Source organism: Schistosoma mansoni, chromosome 4 (assembly GCF_000237925.1).
Source record: "Schistosoma mansoni strain Puerto Rico chromosome 4, complete genome".
Classification (NCBI taxonomy): domain Eukaryota; kingdom Metazoa; phylum Platyhelminthes; class Trematoda; order Strigeidida; family Schistosomatidae; genus Schistosoma; species Schistosoma mansoni.
Window position 1 is genome coordinate 26,120,453 of NC_031498.1, and position 18,394 is coordinate 26,138,846.

Genomic DNA, 18,394 nt, shown 5'->3' on the forward strand with positions numbered 1-18,394 from the left:
ATAAACATCTTCTCATTTACAATAATGAAAGTTTTCTATCAACTTTTCTATCGACTTCTGCTATACACTACTTAACCCCCAAATGCCCTGGTACGGCCGAGAGTGGATAGAGTCAGCTCTCCCTCTCCAAACGCTCTCACATGACCATGTAAATACAACCACTACCAGGGAAATCCTACTCACTGCCTTCTCGTGGCGCGGGCGTTGTTTACCGAATTGAGAGGACGAAATGCGAAAGTCCGACTCTTTAACGGGGTCGGTGGACACGGAGGGTTCACCTAGGGGAGTTAGAAAACCCTAACTCTAAACCAATGGTGCTTATGAGCTCTAGGATCCTGAGGGAATATATGGCATATGAACCTATTGTTGGTCAACGGCTACCATGAAACTGCATCTCCTTACGTTGCTCCACTGCCTTGTGAATCAAACCTTTAGGTCGAAGGCTTTGGTTTGGACACCCGGGCAGTATCACAGCCCACACACAAATCAAGTGACTTGTGTGGCGCATATGTATTTGGTGCCTCCTTGTACCAATGTTTATATATTTAAATAATAAAACATACTACATATGTCTGTCAGCACAAGTAGTATACACCACAATATGTACAAAAGCGATGCATACCTATACTGGTGACGACATTAACCAGTACACAAGCATACGCTTACAAAACATCCAACCGAATGTCAGTTGGAAGGTATTTGTAAAAGTTGACCAAACGATACAATGTAGAAACAACGTAAAATTCCACTATCATTTATTTAATGATAACATAGTGGTTTCTTATATCACTAATGATGAGATGAACATAAAAACGAGAGCAATATGTTAAAAGATGAAATCATCAAATTGCCTGTAATTTTTCGATGAATCAACTGGCTAGAAAATGTCGACAGATCCCAAAATACATAAATTCCAGAATACAGTTAGTATTACTTACACGTGGAAAATCATTAGGTAGAACACGTCCAGACTGTTCAAGTATAGCTGAAATAAAATAAACAGTAAAATGTAGGGGGAGGGATATAAATTGACAAAACGCAACTTTTCTTCAGTGCATAGATCTTATATAATTCAGCAATTTTATTTTTAAAAAATGACTCTTACTTTGTGCTACAATCAGTGAAATAGACCACAACATTAAAAAACTCCAAACAACTAGAATTATTAATAGTATACATTGGGAAAAACGAGATAATAAACCTGTGGATGTAAATTATCCTCCAGCTTAGTCGTCAAGTAGCATAAGCAGATTAAAGAATAGTACTAAATAATTATTCGAGACTACTTCCGTTCACATTTGACCACAATTCGGAGAAAATTAAAATCGCTAATATACATATATACATATATACCAGCTCATTGGTGTAGAGTTTAAGTGTTCGCGTGCGAGAATGAAGGTTCTGGATTTGAGTTCCATGTAAGAGATTGCGGATACTCACTGTTGAGAAGTTACATACTAGGTCAAAATGACGTTCCAGATTTCCAGTGGTGGTCCAACATCGATCGCTCAGTGATCTCATTAAGTACATTATTAACTAATCCACATGAAAATGATAAACCTTGAAAATTTGTTTAACATAAAATTAAGGAAACTATTTTCAAATAATATTGTTGACAAGACATTCACACACTTATAAATTGTCACTTATATCACTCCAATTATGAACGTTGTAATTGTTCTGCACTATAAGAAAACCATCTGGTATTCCGTGCTTCTCCTAAAATGTAGAGGTCTTCATAAACCGGTCAACATTCAGAAAACAAGAGAAGGAGAGAGTAAAGAGCTTTATCTGATTCCAGTCCTCACTTATAATGCATCTGTCAGCTGCTCTCCATGCATGAATATGCACTTTTAGTCTGTCATATGATTTCCGAAGGATGTTCACGATCTTCTCAGGTACACTATAGGGTTGGATAAAGTTCTCCTAACCACACTGTTAAACGCTTTCTCGTAGTCAAGGAAGTCGATGTATAGTGACGAAATCCGTTCAGTTGATTGTTCAACAATGGCCCGCAGGGTGTGGCCTCCTAAGTTAACCACCTGCTTCAGTTTGGGCACCTGGACAGTATCACAGCCCTCACACAAATCAAATGAGATTTATGTGGCGCATATATATATATATATATATATATATATATATATATATATATGGTGCTCCTTTGTACCAATATTTATGTGTTTAAATAAATAAATAAATCAAAATGTAACAGACCAAATGAATATGAATGAATCTTGGAAGTCACGAGACCGATGCACCTTCTAACAACTTGACCAACAATTAATATAGGAACATGGAACGTCTGGACAATGTGGGAGACCTAGAATACCAGTCAAATAGCAATGGAAATCAGGATACAAATCGGCAGTACTCGGAATCAGCGAAACCCATTGGACACAAGCTGGACAACAAAGATTACGTACGGGAGAGATGCTGCTGTACTCCGGTCACGAAGGGAAAAATGCTCCATACACTCAGGGAGTTGCTCTAATGCCATCCGGAGTAGCACAAAATGCACTTGTAGGATGGGAATCGCACGGATCCAAAATCATCGAATCATCATTCACAAAATAGAAGGAGGGGATCACAACGAATGTTATTCAATGTTATGCACCCACCAATGATAAAAATGAACACGATAAGGATCAGTTCTACTCGAGACTGCAATCAATTATAGCGAAGTGCCCAAGAAAGGACCTCGCCATCCTGATGTGAGATTTAAATGCCAACGTCAGAATGGACAACATCGGATATGAAGATATTATGGGATGACATAGACTGGGAGAGGTCAAAGAAAATGGGGGTGGAAGATTTGTAAATCTATGTGCATTCAACAAATTGGTTATAGGCGGCACAATATTACCGCACAAACGCATACGCAAAGCTACATGGATCTCACCGGACCACACCACGGAGAACCAGTAAGATCATATTTGCATCAAAAAAATGAAAGAGGTGAGAACCAGGAGAGGATCTGATATAGCTGAAAATCACCGCCTGGCTGTAGCCAAGATAAAAAGCAAGCTAAAGAAGCAATAGCCAACTAGAAAAACAACATTACAAAAGTTTAATACAGATTTCCTTCCACACACCAGTTGCTAGAATGAATAGCAACTGGAAAGGATTGCCGAGCACAGAGTTCGATGGAGAATGCTTGTGGGCGATCCTTGGTCTTCCACGAGAAGTAACAAGTTTGGGTGTGTGCATTAACCACGATCAGTGGTTGGAGACATTGGGTGACAGTTCAGAATCGATCACGATGGCGCAAATGGATCTATTCTTTATCTTCCTCTAGAGCTTGAATTCAAGTACTTTTCCAAATATACCTTTCCACTATCTTTTCGAACTGTATCCCAAATGTTCAGTTGTCCTAATTATCGTCTAGCTAAACACTTTAAATAAATGTATCATGAACCATTTATGACCTCAATTGGAATAAGCATTCGATGGTTAAAACAGGAGATGATAGCCGATTAATTACCTAAAATTATGAAAATCATAAGTTTAGTAGTAATACTACTATTATATATTACCGTTAAGTTTCTCCATTAATTAGGTCCCAAGAAATAAAGCGCAATAATTAGTTATAGACTTGTTTGAAAGACTGCAAACTATTTCAATTAATATGACCGTGAGATCGATTTATTTTGACATATTGAGAGTCGAATAACTAGATAAGTAGTCCTATAGATAAATAGCTTTAAAAGACTAAATATTGTAATGTATGTAAAGATAACTTACCACCGTATAGCCATTTAAAGAAAGCACGTAACTGTGTAAGACTCTTCTCAATTACTCTAAAATATAAAGTGATTGGAAAACACCAAATAGGTTTAGTGAACAGTATACAATAACAAAACTAAACACATATTTAGTATAAATGCAATGACTAAGTCATAATTCACAAGTTCATAAACCAGACGTTTTCAGAAAAACCAACTGGTTAATGTCTAAACGTATTAACTGACAATCTCAATTCAAGAAGGTCGGATGAAATTTCGGTTTGTAACACATTGGTTAGAAATTTGAAGGTTATTCAGAACCTGATTTCTAACTTAATTCTTTTTTGAAGTTGTAGTGACTGGTCTTATGTCAAGCCCACATACGTTTTTCTAGCTTCTGGAAAAACCAATTTCTCTATCCTGCTCAAGCTACATTTTGACTTTGTTACTTATTCGCTTATTAACCCTGACTTTTTTATATGAATATATCTTACCATAAATATGGAATCACGCTTGATTAGAAGGAATTGGCTGATATGCCTTCCCTAGTCCGTTTCGCTTCGCTTCGTTTCTCTGATCATTTTCTGAACCAACGATTGTATGAAATACACGTATTTGAAATTTATTTTCGTATTTGACCTATTTAATTCTGTTATTCACTAACGCGATTTAAGTTGATAATTAAATATGAGGGTAACTGGGATGTATGTATTTCGATAGCAATCAAAAAACGATCTACCAATAATCAGATCTCGGGCCACTAAAGATTCCTATTTCGATAGATGGACGAGAAAACGGAATGGACCTTAAAAATGCGCAATACAGTTCTAACAATCCAAGTAAATACTTACTATGTATTAAAACTAGTGAACATTTTGAACGATTAATGAATACAATTGATAGAAAACAGATTTTTTTTATAACGTACAACTGTAATTCTTGAGTTTTTTGCAAAGTCATTCCAATTGTTCGTAAAAGGTTTAAAGCTGTAGATGGTGGAATTTGTAGTTCATGATATAGTTCTGTATCTCGTAAACTGCCCAGAACTTCAGATACATGAAATAGAAGACGCTGTAAGAAGCTATCAAGAAATAATTCCCATTAAATAAATAAAAATAAACAACTAAGTAACAATAATCCTTTTTAAATCAAAAATACGTTAAATTATCTCCTAATGTTTCACTCAAATATTACAATTTTTGAAGCGTTTTTAAACTGGCTAAATGGGTTTTGTCTAGATCAGTTTAAATTTTAGTTTTTTATGGTCGGTCACAAGATCTGAACTTCATGAATTAGACTCATTTTATTCGAAAGGTCGATTTAATCACGAATGAAAATCAGCTCAAGAACTATTGAAAACAAGAAAGTACCGGACAGTTATTTCTGGGAGGGGGGACATGTTTTGTTCGTATCACTTATTTATTCTTGAAACAAGGGACCACTACCATTCCCATGATGAGAATCAAGAACATGAAGACTTGCATAAGTGGTTGGTAATCTGCAAGCAATATATAACGTCGACCATGGAGCATTTTGTGAAACTTTTTGACTGAGAAAACTAGGGTGAATCCTTCCTTCTTAATGCTACTATAATTACGTTCTGCACGAGCGAGTGTTTGTGAAGCATGACAAGTCGCCTTCACTGCACCGTTGGGAAAAGCATGTGAGATAATCACTTCAATGCCATAATTTGAGGCGCCCACCGCTATCACAATTTTTGATTCAGGGTTATAGCGGATTAATACTAAATCAGACAAGAATGTTTCTTTTACTCTGTCAAAAGATCGTTGACATTCCTTTGATCATCGCCATTTCGCACCACTCAACAAGAGTTAATTCAGTTGGTGTCTCAGTGGATGCATATACGGGAAAAAAGCACTGTAGAAACTGATCATACCCGAGAATGATCGTAACTCGCCAACTGTTGGGGTGATTCAGAAAATTTCTCGCAAAAGACAAGAAAGGCTCAGGAAACACTAAGAAGCATTTTATCTAATCGACGTTCTTGAGATGTTTTGCCAGAAACATTACGAAAGTGAAAAGTCACATGTAGAGTTTCTGATTGGCTGGTTACTATACTGCTACTATGTTTAGTAGCATTCCAGGATTTTTTGGAAAACCCAAGGACTTCTAAAATACTATGAAAACCTTATATATTCTGTACATAAATGAACCTTTGGAGTAAAGTGTTTCTCGCATATTTTGCTCATTTTCTCTCATATTCAAGTTGTTGTGTGGATTTAGCTTGGGGGTTACGAGAATAGCTTAGGAACCGAGTATAGAGTTCAATAAGCAAGACTTATCACCAACAATTTGTGGTTTTGGCATTTTTACAATCACATTGACATTATCGAGATCGGCTCTACGACCGTTTTTATCGATCATATACCCTAAATACTTGGTGGTTTGCATTGAGAAATTGCATTTATCATCACGTAAGTGGTAGCTGGATTGTGTAAAACTTGACACTATCAAGTCAATGGAACAGTTCCTCCGGATTAGCTCCAGTACCAATGATGTAAACTAAGTAGGCAGCAACCCCTGGTATTTCACCTGTCGTCATATTCATAAATTGCCGGAATATCGCTGGAATTGTCTTCACACTAAGGGAAAATTGCTGGTAGTGATACAACCCGATATGAGTATTGATAATTAAAGAATGTTTTGAAGATTCATACACATCAAATTGAAGAAATGGGTCTGCTAAACGCACTTTTGCAAAATAATTCACAGTATTTAGTTTTGTGAAGATATCTCTTGATATTGGAAGTGAATATGAACGTTCTTTCGATGCATTATTTAAACCTGTCGAGAAATCAGCAAACCAACGTAACAATCCCCTGGTCGTTTTAACGACTATTAGGGCTGCTCAGGGTGAATATTTGATAGGTTTAAGGACACCCTGTTCTTCCAATCTCTCCAACTACTTATCAAATAGAGGTAGGGAGTCCCATAGAGCTGGTTTCTTAGGATGGAAAACAGGTCGAATGTTCGACGACAGACATGAAACTGCTTTCTGCACCGTACAACACCCCGTGGATCCACTGAATACTGAACTACATTCGAATTAAGGTGATTGATAAGAGAGTTCATAGATATACTAATGGATGTCTGAGTTGAAAGCGAAATCTGTGAACAAATGAGATTCAGTGACATATTACTGACGATGTTAGATCCCCAGAACTCACTTGGAAAAGGTCCTAATTTCGTAATTTTATTCTGAAAATCTGAATTTTATGTTTTCGAGCCAACAGACGCTTAGTTGACCTACAGCTTACATTTCCCACTCAGAAATCCTATTCCTAAATTTAAAAAAAAGACTCACAACTGAATTTGTTGAAAGCATATCGTTTTGATTGATTCATAAGCTTTTAAAGTTGCTGTGCCAGTACGTTTTAAACTAGCTGCAGTCCAATCTTCAACAAGGAATTTTCGTAATTCAGGACTGAAAAGACAGAGAAAAAGCGAACGCACTGTTGGAATTAAGCATATTGATAGTATGATTCACTATTTAGTCAATAAAAGTCAGTTATAGCAAAACTATGAACTGGTGCATATGTGCATTCACAATATTCGTCGCATTTTACAATGGCAAAAAGAAAGGAAATAAAAGAGGAAATAGTAAATTCCGATTTTGAGTCATGTTGCCTTAGGTCTCCAGTTACAACCACGATGGGCGCAATTTTCGGAAAGATTCGGTTCAACAGTCACAGATGATGAAATGGTCATACATAGAAAGATTTAACCATTTTAAAAAAGAGAAACGAACACAATCAAGTCATACTACTTTTAGTAAACTTTAGCATTAGCAAATACAACTTTTTTTAAGTGCTTTTTCACTAAGAAAAGGCTAATATTAGACTAGGACGGGCAAATTAAGACATAGTATGATTCCTTGAAGTTAATGACTTTAGAATTAAGCTATGCAGATTGCCTGGTTGAGGTCCACGCTATCATCGTAGCAAATGGTTGTAGATGTTGGGCAACATAACTTAACATTGGTTGCAATGGTACAGATGCATTTGTTCTTTTTCTTCCATCAGATTACGCGTTTTTTCTTGTGAATTCACCTTTGTTTTTCAAACCACATTAGCCATGTCAAACGCTTTCTACTTGATATCGTGACTAGTTTTACTACTCCGGATTTTACCTTGATAATTTTATCTCTGTCCTGACGTAGTGTGACAACTTGAACATATGTACTAGGTTCCAAGTTGCCCATGATTGAATGAAATTGTTTCCAACATTTTTATTTATTTAAACACATAAATATTTTTACAAGGGGGCACCAGATATATATGCGCCACACAAAACAATGAAAATTGGAAGAGAAAGGGGTAAGATGCATATATACATTTAAAAAAGTGATGGTGAGGGAAACTGAAATGTACAACCAGAAGAATTCTTTCAGTTAAGGAAGTTACAACCACTCTTTATGAAGAAAGTAAAAAAGGTTACAGCAGGATCGCCACTGGCTTCTATTCTGAGCCATATCTGATAACGTCTCTAGCCACTGTGTTAAACCATCTCCCGGACCCCAGCCAGGGAGTCATGAAGGACCAACAGAAGCCAGTCCTTTGCAACTTTCTTTCATACCACGACACCATTTCATACACTGACCACCTCTCCGCTTTTTCCAACCAGTCCCAGAGTCGGCAAATAATGCACGACGTAGAATTCTCTGGGATGACATTCGTAGAACATGTCCAAGCCACCGAAGTCGGTGTTTCAAGATGGTGACACCAATCGGATCATCGTCTCTGCGCCCGAACACACGATGCCGAACCTCTGCATTACTAACATGGTGTTGCCACTGGATGTCAGCAACTGGTCATCTACATGGCTGACAAATTAAAAGTTACGTTGGTTTTTAAACTCAGATTAATCTATTTCAGAAATTGAATCAATATAACCTATAGTAAGTGAAATCAATTAGCCAGTAAATATAATGTAAAATATTTATATTGATGATAACAGAGGTAATAAAGAAATGTATAATATCTAAGCTTACCAACAATGGCCAAAAAGAATGAACTGTAATAGTTCCACACACAAAGACCAATCCTAAAAATGTATTGGCAACGAAAAAAGAGAGAGAAACATTGATAAATTGATAGAATATTGGATAAATCAAATAAACATTAAACAAAAACACCAGTTGAATCACAGGTTTTGTTTGACAAATGAATTCACTATCGGTAATAATAATTTAAAGTGGACTGAGTACATATTCCCTTGGATTCACTTACTTTATTATGTTTCAAGCGTTCACGAGCATATTTTGTGAATTTAGCGTCCATTTCCAATATCATATCTTCCCAACAAATACATACTTGATTGAAACTCCAATCTAATAACTGACCGACAAAGGAAAGGAATACAAATAAAATAAAAATAGATTTTCACAAAGTTGAATATTAGTTACTTACTTACGTGATACCCCTCGTGGAAGACCAGGGATCGCCCATAAGCATTCTACATCCAGCTCTGTCCTCGGCAATCTTTTCTAGTTGCTATTCATTCTGTTGATGTCTGCTTCCGATCACAAACGCAATGTGTTCCTTCGTCTTCCTCTTTTCGCTTTCCCTTCAGAATTCCAAGTTGGTGCATGCTTCGTGATTCAGTTTGGTGATTTTCATAATGTATGCCCTATCTACCTCCAGTGTCTTTCCTTAATTTCCTCTTCAGATAGAAGTTGGCTTGTTCTCTCCCAAAGTAGGTTGTTGCTGATGGTATCAGGTCAACGGACAATGAGTATCCTGCATAGAAAATTATCTATAAATACTTGTACTTTTTGATGGTGGTTGTAGTAGTTCTCTAAGTTTCAGCTCGGTATAGTAGAACTGTCTTGACGTTCGTATTGATGATTCTGACTTCGGTAGCGGTTGACCGTTGTTTTAAGTTCCATATGTTCTTCAGTTGTACGAATGCTGCCCTTGCTTTGCCAATCCTCACCTTTATGTTTGCATCCGATCCTTCTTGTTTTCCGATGATGTTTCCAAGGTCCGTAAAAGATTTCACCTCTTCCAGAGTTTCACCATCAAGTGTGATCGTATTGGTATTCTCCGTGTTGTAGTTGAGGATCATGTTTTTTGTTTTGTGTATGTTTAGACCTACTGCTGCAGAGGCCGTTGCTACAGTGGTTGTCTTGACCTGCATCCGTTGGTGTGCATGGGATAGAAGATTTAGGTCATCTGCGAAGTCCAAATCTTCTAGTTCATTCCGAGCTGACTAACGCATTTCTCTTTTCCCCTCAGATGTGGAGGTCTTCATAATCCATCTGGAAGAAGGTTCCAAAAGGTCATCCTATCCACACTGTCAAACGCTTTCTCATAGTCAAGGAAGTCGTTATATAGTGACGAAATCCGTTCAGTTGACTGTTAAACAATGATCCGAGTGCCGCTGTCTGGATTAGCAACACTCTGTTGAAAACGCTTCCTGATACTCACAGTAGTGTGATTCCTCTGTAGTTCTCACATTTGTTCAGATCTTTTATTAGTATCTTGATTAGGTGTTCTTCTTTGCAGTGCGTCGGCACTTGTACATTGATGGGGTATTTTTCATCAGTGCTTCAGGTCCTATTGCATTCCCGCTCATGATTTGTTTGATGGCCATGATGATTACTTCGATCAGAGCAACTCCCTGAGTATGTGGAGCATTTTCTTCATCGTGACCAGAGTACATCAACATCTTTCCGAAAACCGCCATGTTATATTTCCTCATCTTTGTAGCTATTTTGACTGATATTCTCGGTCTCCCACATTGTCCGGACGTTCTATGTACCCATAATAATTCTTGCTATGGTTGTTAGAAGGGATATCATCGTCTTGACTCCCGAAGAATCTACGCTCGTCACAATGAGGCGTCATAATTCTTCAGAATGAAGATCCTTCTATTCTCAGGGCAGAATTTAAACGGTTTAAATTGTTTTTTACTGGTCAGCGCGTTTCTTTAACAAGGTTATTTTTCACGGAATGAGGTTGGTGACCCTATGCCCAACCCTCCTCCTTTACTCCGAGTTCAGACTAGCAGTTGGACATTGCCTACAGTGAAATTCTGGAGTCGCGTTTTGTTTTACACTGGATTCGTCAGCTGAATGTATCTGCAGCTCACCTTTGATGTTTAAGCTGGAACCCAGAAATCTTCGCTTCAAACACTAATAGGCTATCTAGTAAGCTACTGAGTCCAGATCGCTCTTAGCTTATTTATTCAGTTATAAATTTAACGTAAAACGCGTCACGGATTCCACTGATAGACATGTGACTAAACGGCGGTACTGAGGTAATCTACCGATAATGAACCTGTGGTAATGGAAACTAACCATATGTAGCCGTTAATATCAACAACAAGAAAATACACAACGTTACGAATTAAATGTAGACTTTTATTTCTAGAGCATTCAACTGAATCGACTAGTTAACTTTTTGCATTGATATGATAAGGGTTGATCAACATTGAGTGGTTGTGTTATGGTTTCCATCATAAAAAAACTAAGATCATTTAAAAAATTAACGAGACCTCAAAACTCAAGGAAATGTGTTATGTCCGAGTCTGAAATTGATACACAAACTTCCTATATACAAGTTCCCAACCGGCTACTAAGTAGGAAAACTAAAAGTGATGAATGAAATCTATTGGATTCAACCGAATTAAGTGCATGAGCACTAATTTATACATATTTACACTCCTCAGAAAATGAAATCATTTACCGGTCAATAAAATGAACTTGTCAGTAGATTTTCAATCGGGGTAACGTGTCCTCATTTAATTCTTGACTGGCCCATTGTGTCGGTCTCTATTTCATCGGGAAGTCGGTCAGTTATACGTAATGTGGAATCTAATACAAATATTTATTGAAGAAATAACGAACTAGGATGAAACGGCCGCCCAGTGCTTACACGTTTTGAATGGTTATCTAACTAAGATCAGTTAATGATTTCAACTGTGGAAACACTACAATCTCTTCGAAATTTCCATACTAGTAAAAATAACACTACTTTACCATTACAATTTAGTGGATTTTGTATTGTATCCCGTAAGTGACCAAAACTTACAGATTTCGTAATTTTAATTGAATAAGCCTGTGATGACAGTCTCATTAGCTGATAACCAAACTTTGAAATCCATCACATGGGATCTAAGCAACGTAAAGTTAGAAAAACAACAAAGAGTAAGTTTATGGTATAAATGCATAGATTAGGTAATTTTAACAGTGAATTCTAACAAGTGAATTTTAAAGAGTTCAGTAGCAAAAGCCTAGCTGTATTAAACAACACGAAATAATCTTAGTCTACAAAGGCGTCATTGGTAAATATAAAGTAGAGTAAAAACAACTATGAAAGTTAATCGACTTACAAATCCTATTTAATTCCTAATAGTAAGAAAAGCGGTGAGACTATAATTTATGGACGACCTTTGAGCAACGCTAAAATGACCTCGAAATGTCAACCTACTAACTAGGACTAAATGAGGGTTATAAAGCAGTGTGCGGAATTAGGACCATGATTTACAATTGACAGTTAGGGTTAGGAACTAGATTTAAGGTTTTCATCACGAACTGACATAAGCTATAATGCCAAAATAGTATTTAGCCAAGTGAGTGGATGAAGAATCCAAGACCTATTTTCCCAAATCTGATTGGTTCGTCCACAAATTATAGTATCGCTGAAAAATCTACTCACATATTTTTGATGACACATTTTGCTCCTTATAAGTAGTATGATTAGATACCATAATTTTCAACTCACCTTATGGCAGACCACGTAAAATTGTCCTTCGACATTAAGAAACGACTCAGTAATTAAAAGTATATTCTGTTCAGCGGATAAATGACAACTGACAAGCTAAAAAGAAGTGAATATTTATTAAATAGAAAAAAATAATCACAATGATGATAATGAGTACCTTGGATGTACCAGTATGATTCAATGTATTCAATGTAGCTGAATGTAAATTATAAGCAGCAATTTCGAACACCCCGAATCCGTAAAAATAAACTGTATTCTTCGAATAAACTGTAAGTATCGGAAAACTAATTATACATAAATTTCAAAAAAAAAAATTTAGGATAAATATGTTGCAAACTACTTGTTGCCATCGATATCTCTAAGTAATTGTGCATATTTACAAACATCAGAAGATGAGAAGTTCACATCACTGTAAGGTAAAAAAATAGATTGAATCATCATATTACTAAATAAAAAGTCCATACGATTTAAACGTAGATAAATGCTTCACATCTGGAAAGTATGTAGCTACATTATTCCTAAGATAGTTAATGTCTGAATCACTATTATTGATGTTTGTAGCTGAACTTTGATAATTGGTCCATAGAAGATAATCAATTGTACTGGGAAATTGTAACTCATGAAAAACGAATCCATCACCAACAACAAAGAAGCATACTTTACCAGATGAGAATGAAGCTGTTAATATTTTTCCATCCGGTCTCCAAGTCAAATTAGATACACTGCCTAGATCTGATTTATCACATTCCCAAATACATGTCATTTTATACCTAGACGAATGTAAAAACAAATAAGGTGGAGACGAAGATGAATGTAATCATAGGGAACAATTTAGTTAGACAAGAAAGATATACAAACATAAACTTATGTATAACTTTATATTTAACAGTAGATGTAGTTCAATCAACTGAATTTATGGTCTCTATGAATGAATGTAATGACATGACAATAAGGATGAATAACAGTGAGGAACGTACATGGAAAATAAATTTAACCGCTTTCTCCAATACCTTTTGTTTCAACGAATCACAGAAATATCATAAAATAATGATTGATCTGTGATTGGGAATGTAAGCTAACCCTTCCCCACAGAAACAACTTGATTACAGTTTATTTTACTCCTACAAGATAGAATCTTCTATGTAAGGTTTAATTTCAGAAGAGCTAGGGCTATGTGACGAAAGGAAATTGGAGTATCAAGATATAGGGTATGAAGCTAGAATTTATTGTACTTAGTTCAAAACAAATTACTGGAACTATGAAGACTTATTATTTGACTACAATATAACTCTTCATAAATATATTTCACTAACCTAAGATTATAATGGAAAAATAACCTTAAAAAATCCAGGTTGGTTCAACAACTTTTTGAAGAGAGTAAGAACTTTCAAAACACTATACGGTTCAGTTAATTCAATCTTAAGTAGATCTTCCTTGCTGCCACAGTGAGCACTGAATCTTATTCCAAATTTCAGATTGAGGTCAAAATTGGTGACTAACTATGAACTTGAGTTCACTTTTGCTGAGATATAACCAACTGAAAACTGAGAAAACTGCAGTTAACATCTAAGTAAACTTCTGATGCCGGTCATTAGATTGTTACAGACGTTACACCAACAATGACTTCACTTCATTAGCTGGTAACGAGATATCCCAATTAATTCCATCCCCGTCACTACTCATCACAACTGATTAAAAACAAATATGGTTTGATGCGATGAAGCGGGAAAAGACTACAAATAAGGATTCATTATGCACCGAAAATAGATCAAAAACTATTCTTTAATAAATTGGGTTTGTATGTTTCACTAAGATCAACCAAAAGTCATATTTGAATAAATTGAACTAGGTATCACTTGACAACAATCAATAAATCAGTCTAGTTATAAACATTAGCGTATTATAGTATAAAACAGCTTCAACTGACAACTGTAACTTTTTTGAACCGTATGGTTACTCCTTTCAAACAAGAAAGAACTGCAAAATCTTAACTTGCGTCATAGAAAATTGACCAGAGACCTTAAAAAACTGAATAGAATGTATCAGTCACACAACAGTACAGAAGTATGTGACAGCGTAAATATGATCACTTACTAAGCGAATTTTATGGTCTGGACCACCTATAGATCTGATTGTTATGCAGTGAGAATTGTAATGTTTTTACTTTCCTACTGTAATTGAAATAAATGTGGTACACAGTTTACCAGCTGCGAAAGGATACAATGATATAGCTTTAAGCAATAGGTTTCGCTTATTCCTTACCAGAATTTCAGTGAATAATTTCGTTTGATCAGGAAATCACAGTTAATTTCATAAGTAGAAACTGTGTCACACCTATAGTATGAGTCGCAGAAAAATAGACCAGATATTTCGACGGGAACTTGACTGCGTTTGTTCGAATATTCGACTAAGACTTAACTGTTAGACGAAATTTCAGACCACTAAGTTCCTACCAAACAATCAATAAATTGTAAAAGTGTCTCATCTACAATCATATGCATTAATCAAAATTTACCTGTGCACAGAAACACACCCACTATCTGAACCTAAGGCAATTAAGTCCGTCTTCGGCGACCATAAACATGCAACAATTTTAGTTTTGACTAATTGTCGAGTTTCGACAAGTGAGTAGGTGAAATCGACAACCATGTTGCTACAAAAAAACATATATGTGTAGGTTTAAAATACATAGAAGCAAACAGAAAATAACAACTGTTTATTACGATGCATTTTGGAAGGCCGAAAAATCTAAGATAAGAAAATAAAAATATTGTGGGTAACCAAGGACAAGGTAGACGGAAATTTAAGGATTGTGAAGCCTTACTTCATCTTGGAAACTTGGTGTCAGCATAACGAGCATACGCAACTAAGTAGCTGTGTGCTGGAAGTGAAACAGGTAAGACTATACAGTTATTAATTATTTCAGCATAATGAACCTCTTGTTACAAATAACCCATAACGGTAACTTTGGAGTTACAGTTTTTAAACTAAAAATACTCAAGGATTAGCGTTCATGAAAAAGGTGGTATTTTGTATATTATAATCCATTTTGCCTAGATTCCGCTACAACGGTTAGAAGAGATAAAGTACAATAACACACACAATTACCTGGCATATTACAAACTGAGTTAATTAAGATAAGCAGGTGGACAAAATGAGTCTCATAATGTATGTAGGATGCAACTGGAGAATATATTTTACACTTTATAACACTTTAAGTAAACGAATGGTATGTTCATGATTGCATTTATTATTGCTCAATCAATAGATATTTCAAAAATCCCTTTAGTATTACTAGCTTTTTAGAGTAATTTAAAAAAGATTTAGGATGAAAACTAGATAAACTCAGTGAAGCTGACTATCATAGTTTCAAGCTTGGTCACATTTTCATAACATTCTTCAGATATTTAGTACATGTAACTCAAATTAGTACAGACGGACCTGCAAACAGTTAACAAGCTGCATGAGGACCAACTTACTTAGAACAGATTTAAAGTTTCGTGACTTACTAAGTTTAGTCAAACCCTTAATATATTACTTTGGGTCAGTTGTGCCAGTGGTAGCTTCACACACTGAAACTTTTGACCATAAGTAGAAAGTAAGGGCGTTGTCAGATAAAAATATACTGATTGTATTAGGATTCATGCTTTGAAATAAAGGACATTGTGACAGATACACGTAGACCAGTGTCAATAAAATCTGGAGTAAAGATACACGCGCACTTAATGATTGCACGAAAACTTATGCCAGTAACATAACTTGATAATCTCGATGTATGTTTTGAAACTAGGGGTATAAATTCATTGCCAAAACCAAAACAAGCTTGTGTTAATTTGATTCGTTCACTTAATTATTTACTAGCTGAGGAAGTGATACACTAATTCATGTAACATCCAAATTCCTCATTTCTACTAATTGAATATCACAAATATATTATTATTTTATTGTAAATATACTCTGCCGGATGCTTAGTTTATTTCAAATGAAGTCCAACTTTGGTAACGATACTTAAAGAATAGACAAACTCTGATTTGAATATTCATAGAATTAGTGGAAAACAGAACTTCCAAATCACTTAATCACAAAAAAAGACTTCAACTTTCAACAGCCTGGCTAATAGTCATGCAAGCATTTACCAAATAAAGAAATAAACTGAAGACTTGACAATAAATCCAGTAACAGAAATAACGTACAGCTTTATATATTTTTTCATGGACATATAGTACTGAAAATAAACTAAAAAACAATTTTCTGAATGTTTGTATCTAAAAAACTAGATACGCAAACACAGTTTCATAAATCGGTATTATGTACATTACTAAATCAAAAATTAGCTTGCAATATTTTAATTACAAGTCAGCGGTTGACCACATATATTAGCAACATGCTTGATAAGATTGCTAATAGCTGGATATTTATCTAGAACAGGTTTTAATGAAACGAAATATTCTGAAAACTCGCAAAATACAGTCCAATGTCCATATAAAAGGGCATCAACCTTCCCAGGTGTACTACGTTCAAATAAAAATGGGCCATTACCAAGTAGTTCAACAATGCTAACACAAAGTGCTTCCATATCTTTCACGACATCACTTGTACTCATTTTATCCCAACCAATAGATTCCAAAAAATGAAGATGTTGTTGTCGTTTTCGCTTAGCAAGAAATCTAGTTAGCAAACGCGGTGTGGAAGATTTAAGACGTTCGTAAGTGAAATTTGAATAGGTAAATTCATTAAACCAGGTGAAATAAAGCATTACATTCCTTAATGTATCAGAAATCCAAAATAAGTAGGAATGTCGTAGACTGCGTGAAGTAAGTTTAGAACCATTAAGGTTAATATTCTTATTGGATTTCAAAATACTCAACCGCAGACACAAAGAAGTGTAACCAGTCACAATAGAGCCATTAAGAATAGTAACAGGGAGCAAGTGATCAGGAGAACATGAATCAGCGTTTAAAATACGATCAACATGGAATGGTAAACTATTTCGGGACAAATAGCAAATGGCAGAACGAGTTGCGGCTTCATCACAAGGAAGTATGGTCTGGCGTGGATGCGTTAATAAAAGAAGCTTTGACATTTGACCGAAATTTAACTTTTATTATTTAAATTAGTATTTTGGGCTGTAATAAGATAAAAACAGAAAACGCGATTACATTTACTTGTAAATATGAAAAATTTGTACGGTCTGTTGTACTATAAATGGAAGACAACATCCATTATCGTAGTCTTCGTCTAAAATATTTATGCTCTGCACAGAAGCATGAAGAAAAGAAAAGCCCGACGTGAAGATAGAGGATGAAGTACTACCTGGATGTCACTAAAGTTTGTATATAAAACACACGCTATATATTGCTTTATAGTCACATTACGTACACCAGTTATGAGAGGCATTCGTGAAAGTGAGAATACGAGTAACAAATCCTATATCAGTTCCAAATTTAATCCCATTAGCTATGACAAAGTGAAGGTTATCTATCCTAACCGAATTTTCGGAATCGTCCCAATATCCATAAAAGTGCTATATTACATAAATTAACGCATGTGATAGCGATTCTAGAAATAATCTAACTAAAATGTATTATTTCTACGACCGTCTTGTGTATTATGATCACATCAATATGAATCTACTAAAACACCTACAACTATTTCGACAAGCCAACATGCTTTAAGCTTACATTATAGTTACAACGCAGATTCTCCTTAATATAATCTAATATAATCTAACTTCATTAACAATATAATATACGGGCTCATAAGAGTTATAAGCTTTACTATTCAAGAATGCATTATTTGCGTTGAGACGCTAAGAAAAAGAATAGATGGTACCTCCGTGACATACATATGAAATGGATGCAGCCATCTGAAAACACTGACCCGCACCTGAACTTATACATGAGTGCATTTACAACTTTTCGCGGT

General features: G+C 35.5%; 1 protein-coding gene across 1 annotated transcript in view; it reads right to left on the reverse strand.

Annotated features, from left to right (window-relative positions):
- Smp_136960 (putative sideroflexin 1,2,3) overlaps positions 1 to 18,394 on the reverse strand; it is a gene marked incomplete at both ends in the record, with an annotated part of 82,495 nt that overhangs the window by 31,862 nt on the left and 32,239 nt on the right. The window contains 12 exons of the mRNA XM_018797329.1: positions 939 to 985; positions 3,742 to 3,797; positions 4,651 to 4,803; positions 7,048 to 7,167; positions 8,734 to 8,786; positions 8,972 to 9,079; positions 12,470 to 12,565; positions 12,627 to 12,753; positions 12,810 to 12,878; positions 12,934 to 13,239; positions 14,985 to 15,122; positions 16,927 to 17,567. Coding sequence (XP_018652382.1) covers positions 939 to 985; positions 3,742 to 3,797; positions 4,651 to 4,803; positions 7,048 to 7,167; positions 8,734 to 8,786; positions 8,972 to 9,079; positions 12,470 to 12,565; positions 12,627 to 12,753; positions 12,810 to 12,878; positions 12,934 to 13,239; positions 14,985 to 15,122; positions 16,927 to 17,567 — 1,914 coding nt within the window. The remainder of the gene's footprint in view (positions 1 to 938; positions 986 to 3,741; positions 3,798 to 4,650; positions 4,804 to 7,047; positions 7,168 to 8,733; positions 8,787 to 8,971; positions 9,080 to 12,469; positions 12,566 to 12,626; positions 12,754 to 12,809; positions 12,879 to 12,933; positions 13,240 to 14,984; positions 15,123 to 16,926; positions 17,568 to 18,394) is intronic.